This window comes from Citrus clementina, unplaced genomic scaffold, assembly GCF_000493195.1.
Source record: "Citrus clementina cultivar Clemenules unplaced genomic scaffold, Citrus_clementina_v1.0 scaffold_8, whole genome shotgun sequence".
Taxonomy (NCBI): Eukaryota; Viridiplantae; Streptophyta; class Magnoliopsida; order Sapindales; family Rutaceae; genus Citrus; species Citrus x clementina.
Window position 1 is genome coordinate 14,391,300 of NW_006262022.1, and position 6,368 is coordinate 14,397,667.

At 38.8% G+C, this 6,368-nt stretch overlaps 1 protein-coding gene across 1 annotated transcript; it reads left to right on the forward strand.

Annotated features, from left to right (window-relative positions):
• Nucleotides 1–1,249: 1,249 nt before the first annotated feature.
• On the forward strand, nt 1,250–1,933 carry LOC112096385 (keratin, type I cytoskeletal 9-like). The gene has a single exon (XM_024179815.1). The coding sequence runs from the start codon at nt 1,250–1,252 to the stop codon at nt 1,931–1,933; it is 684 nt and encodes a 227-aa protein (XP_024035583.1).
• Nucleotides 1,934–6,368: the final 4,435 nt, after the last annotated feature.

Here is a 6,368-nt window from a genome sequence, read left to right on the forward strand (position 1 = left end):
TATTACCACACTTACTTTTCTATGCAACATGCCACCATATCCCGTGTTACCTAAGCGATGGTTGTAGACATTCTTTGCTCTTTTGTCTTTTGTCTTCTTACTTTTTTCCTGCACAAACAGTTTATATGAAGAACAAAAAGTTACCATTGATTATTAGTAACTACCAACAATTAAATCAGGTAATATTAACAAACAACACACTGAAATTGTTCAGACAAAACTTTATCAACAAAAAGTTTCCAATCTTCTTTTTTAATGCTTGGATATTCAATAGAAGGAAACCTTAGTGACTTTCGATCGTCCTTGTTAGGTAGAACGAATTTAGTTGCCAGTTCACATCGAAAGTTTCTTGATGCAACCCCCATCCACTTTAATACTTGGCTTTTGCATTTCAAGCTCAATTTGAATTTTTTCTGTAAACCAATAACATGGATTAGAAACAACTTTAAACAAATCTGGAAGTTATATAAAATCTTTAAACATACTATGAAATAAGAAAACAAAACCTGAAAATGAACCCACAAAGTTTCCTTCATCTCTAATGGCACACGCCTCCAATCATCAAGTAAAATTGAAATTGTTTCATGTACAATGACTCCAATGTAACTCATAAGATCATTTCTTCCCTTTCCAACTGGAACACCATAAGAATTGTACTCAATTGTAGCTTCATGACTAACTTCTTGTTTTTGCAAACCTTTTTTTTTTGTTTTCTTCGCCTTCGTCTTCCGTCGAGCTCCGGAAGAGTGAACTCAACATCGTCAGCCATCTCCTATAATCCTAAAAATGATTAAATAAATAAGTATATGTTAGACCCATGAAAACTTATGTTAGGCGCAAAATATAAAGGGGCAGGGGCTATTTAGTAATTTTAGGGGCAGAGGCAATTTAATAACTTTGTTATTAATTAGGGTTTAGCTATAAATAAGAGATTATGGAGTCATTTAGGGTCTATGTTGAGTTTTGTCTGGTATTGGGAACCATTAGGAGTTTTGGGAGAGATTGACCTACCTCTCGAATTGTAGGTCAGGATTGATTGTTTGTTTTCTTTTGATTTAATCAATAAAAGTCAGCCCTAATTTAGCCCTAAGTCCTATCAAAGTGGTATCAGAGCAAGAATCCTGAGACAATTGCAGCAAAGAAAGTGGACGTGCTTGAAGAAAAATTGGAAGCGGAGATTGGATTGGTCAAGGCCACCATTGACGAGCGATTTAATAGCGTTTAACAAAAATTTTCATCCCTTGAAGTCATGTTGCTGAAATTAATAGAACTTCACCTCAACCCACCACTGGCAATATCAACAGGCCAAGGCAGTGTGGCGGGAGAAGGATCTGGCGACACGAAACCCGTGCTCGGTGACGGCACAAAGGGTGGAGGGCTGAAAACCACCAGTCTTACTCAGCTAGGGGCAAGAGTTCACGGCGGATTTGGTGGCGAGGAGGTCAGCCTAGGGGACTTACGGCCTAGGGGAGCCTTTCCTGGCGTTGGGCGTGGCGAAGGAGGCTGGGTTGCGACTGAGGGCTGTGGATCTGAGGGTTACGCGGTTGAAGGAGGCAGTTTAGGGTTGGGAATCAGTGTTTCAGCATCAGAATGGGGCACGCGGGATTCAGGGGTGGCCGGGCTTGGCGACTCGGCAGCGTTTAGGGGTGACTCACGGCCTAAGCAGGCCAAATTTTGGGCTGGGCAGGGCCGTTTTGGGCCAAGGCAGGCCGGGCAGGGCTGTTGTGGGCCGGGGCAGGCTGGATTTAGGCCTGTGCAGGGCAGTTTTGGGTCTGGACAGGTCGGATTTAGGGGCAGATGGCTAGGAGGATGGGTTACCGGTGAGAAAGAGAGCCGTTATGACCAGAATGCAGTTGGGCGAGGGATTTCAGCTCAATATGGGGCTGGGCAAGGAGAATTGTGGGCTGGGTCTTTGGGATTTGCGGAAAATTGAGTAGATTCGGGAGGTTGGAGATCTTCAATGGCGCGAAATTGGGTGGGGCTGACTCAATTTGGAGCCGATTTTAGGGTAAGGAAACTAAAAATGCTCATTTTCGAAAGCGAGGATGCCTATGGATGGGTGTATAGGGTAGAGCGCTATTTCGCCATCAATGGACTCTCGGAAGGGGAAAAACTGATGGCGGCTGCATTATGTTTGGAGGGAAAGACCCTTATGTGGTTTCAGTGGCGGGAACAACAACCATTGAGGCCGTGGGGTGAATTTAAGGACCGGCTGTTGGAGAGGTTTCGGGCCACTCAAGAGGGAGATTTGCACGAACAATTTTTTGTCCTGATCCAAGAGAAAATAGTCATGGAGTATAGAAAAAAGGTTGAGCTGTTGTCGGGACGTCTAGGGGACATCTCAGAGGCAGTGTTGGAAGGGAATTTTATGAAGGGACCAAAGCCAGAAATCCGAGCTGCGCTACGCTTGCTAAGGCCAAGAGGGTTAAGGGAGTCAATGGAGTTGGCACAGAGGATTGCGGATAAGAGCACAGCAGCAGTTTCTTGGATTCCACCTTGAGGACAAGGTGTCTTTTTGGGAGGGGAGCAATGTTAGACTCATGAAAACTTATGTTAGGCGCAAAATATAAAGGGGCAGGGGTTGTTTAGTAATTTTAGGGGCAGGGGCAATTTAATAACTTTGTTATTAATTAGGGTTTAGCTATAAATAAGAGATTATGGAGTCATTTAGGGTCTATGTTGAGTTTTGTCTGGTATTGGGAACCATTAGGAGTTTTGGGAGAGATTGACCTACCTCTCGAATTGTAGGTCAGGATTGATTGTTTGTTTTCTTTTGATTTAATCAATAAAAGTCAGCCCTAATTTAGCCCTAAGTCCTATCAGTATATCATTTAGATTAATAAGTTAATACAAGAGCAATAGCATATAATGAAATAAATAAATCACTTACTGGAAAACTGTGAAAATTGGTGCTGGAAACTAACTACAATAATGCATTCACTGATTTTCTAAATCAATATCTATTGGAATAGCATCACAATCTTTTTTGTCATAAATTCCTTCATCATCTTTCTCATCCAACTCACATACTGGAAGTTTGTTAGATAATGGAGAAAATACATCCACGTCTTTACATCTTTCCCCATTTAACTTATAAGCTTTATTGGTCACTGAACAAACTATTGATTTATTATTATCTAGCTGGTCCTTTACATAAAATACTTGCTTTGTATGACAAGCAAGAATAAAGCAATCAGATTTATAGCCAATCCGATTTAAATCAACTATAGTGAAACCTAAATTGTCAGTGCAAACCCCTCTATCATCTACCCAATCACACTTGAAAAGTGTTTTTTTAACCATTAGATAATCAAGCTGCCAAATCTCATCAATGACTCCATAAAACGTCATGTCTCCAAAATGAGGACTTTTATCTTTTGAGCTTGAAATCTGTAGAGTGTTAGCAACAACCCTAACACCACTATTTTGGGTCACACGATTACAGTCTCGGTCCCTCGTTGTAAAATTAAAGCCATTTATCTCGTAGCCAGAGAAGATCACCACGCTTGAGCATGGTTTGTTTGCCAACCAGCACACTATTTTGTCAATCGGCACATTATTTGCTTTATCATGTGCCACCTATAAATTAAATTAACAAGTACAGTAATTAGTAACATGTAGAAAAATCTTGTTAAGTTTATATCCTATATTGTATTTAGTTAAGTAATTCTAACCTTTGCTTGTAACCAACCAGAAAATGTACGTATGTGTTCATTTTGCAACCACAGATTTGTTTTTGCCTTATAGGGGTTTCTTGATGCCAAATAATGCATATGCTCCCTACAGTGAGACCATATTAAGATTTAAAAACTAGTATATTAATTTAATAATACAATAGTAATATTTTTTTGGAAAAATTAACAACTTACTCGATATATATTTGGATTTTAGGGGTGTTCATTAGAACACACCGGTGTGCTTGTGCCAACAAAGGATCATCAACCACATTTATGTTTGCACCTCCCAAAGGCTTTTCGATAGATAAATCAGTTGGACAACCAGTAGGCAGCCCAATAACATCACAATTTGAGAGGTACTCAGCACAAAATGCAAGTGCTTCTTCTACAATATAACTTTCTACAATACAACCCTCAGGGCGGTAGCGATTACGAATATAATCCTTGAGAGTTTTCATTTGTCTCTTAAAAGGATACATCCATCGAAGATAAACAGGCCCACATAACCTAACTTGTTCAACTAAGTGGACTGTTAAATGGATCATTATGTTAAAAAAGCTAGGTGGGAAGTACTACTGCAGTAAGCATAAAGTGATTACAAGTTCCTCTTGCAATTGGTCAAGAGTATTAGGATCTACCACTTTACAGCACAATGTATTAAAAAAGAAGCACATCCTAATTATGGCCCTTCTCACATTTATAGGCAAACAGTTTTGAATGGCTATTGGTAGAAATTGTTGCATCAAAGTATGATAGTCATGGGACTTAAGGCCTTGAAGCCAACAATCATCTATTGAAACAAGGTTTTGGATATTGGAAGAATACCCATCAGGGACTTTCACACTCAGCAAGGTTTCACAAAACTGTTTTTTTTCTTTTTTACTCAAAGTATAGGGAGTTGGAGGTAGGACTTTGTTTTTTTTGTTTGTTTCATTAGAAACTAGTTTTCCCCTGATCTTCAAAGACTCAAGATCTTTTCTAGCATTAATCCCATCTTTTGTTTTGCCTGGTTGATGAAGTAATGTGCCATATATGTTCTCGCATACATTTTTTTCAATGTGCATCACATCTAATTGACGGCGAACTAATAAATGCTTCCAATAATCTAACTAAAAAAAGATTGACTTTTTTTTGTACAATTTTTCAGTTATGTTCTCATCACCATCACCGCCACCGCCGCCATCATGTTTCTGCTTTTTGGCGTTCTTTTTCCCGAACTTAATATCAATATCTTCCACCATATTAAAGATTTCCTCACCAGACAAAGTTTTAGGAGGCTCATTCCACTCTTGCTTCCCATTAAAAACCTTTTCAGTTTCCGAAATAGGTGACCGAGTGGTAGAAAGCGGCGATGACCCATATATGACATTTTCCTACTATGTGGCAGCCAACATGCACAAGTGTCTATCCCACAAATTGGGCAAGCATAATAGCCCTTAACAGTACAACCAGAGAGGTTTCCGTATGCTGGAAAGTCACTGATTGTCCACATCAAGACAGCCTGTAAATTAAAGGTTTCTTTTCTATAAGAATCATAAACATCAATAACTACATCCCATAAAGTTTTTAAGTCCTCAATCAAAGGTGCTAGGTATACATCTAGATCATTTCCAAGTTGTTTAGGGCCAGATATCAAAAGTGACAACATCAAAAACTTTCTCTTCATACACAACCATGGAGGAAGATTATATGTTATTAATATAACAGGCCAACAACTATAAGTAGTGCTAAGTGTACTATGTGGGTTAACCCCATTAGTTGAGAGAGCTAAACGGAGATTTCTAGGTTCTTGTGCAAATTTTGGCCACTTATTATCAATTAGTTGCTAGGCTGGTGAGTCTGCTGGGCGGCGAAATTTGCCATCTCTAATTCTTTTATTAGCATGCCATGTTAAATTTTGAGATGTTTGTGGTGATTGAAACAATCTTTTCAACCTAGGAATAGGTGGAAAATACCATAATACCTTTTTAGGAACCCCTTTCCTAAATTTTGTTGGGCTATCTTTTTTTATTTGATACCTAGATGCTCCACAATTTGGGCATTAAGCAAGATCAGCAAATTCATTCCTATACATAATGCAGTCATTTGGACATTCATGTATTTTTTCATACTCTAAGCCTAGCACTTTCATTGTTTTCTTAACCTTGTACATTGACATAGGTAGAGTATTATTATTTGGCAAAATATCAGCAAGGACTTCTAACAAAGCAGAAAACCCTTTATCGGACCACCCATAGTTCCCTTTCACATTGTAAAGTCTCATTAAACTAGATAACTTTGAATGTTTTGCACCCGGGTACAAAAGCTTTTCAGCATCTTCAAGCATATCCTTAAAAGAACTATGATCTCTATCACAATGCTCGTAAGCATCTTCGACCAGGTCAATTATATTACTGTAATCATGACATCTAAATCTTTGACTATATGAATGGTCTTCATAGTTTGTAAATGTAGATTTAGAGTCAATCTCACCATGCCAAGTCCAAACAATATATCTTGGGAGAAAACTTTTTTCAAATAAATGATCCTTCACCTGTTGAGGAGTATGAAACTTCATATTACAACAAAAGGTGCAAGGACATCTAATTGACATTCGATTTTCAGCATTCAAAATGGCAAAATCTAAGAAATCAGCAACTCCAGAACGATACTCTACAAACAATCTATCACAAGTTATCCAACTTCTGTCCA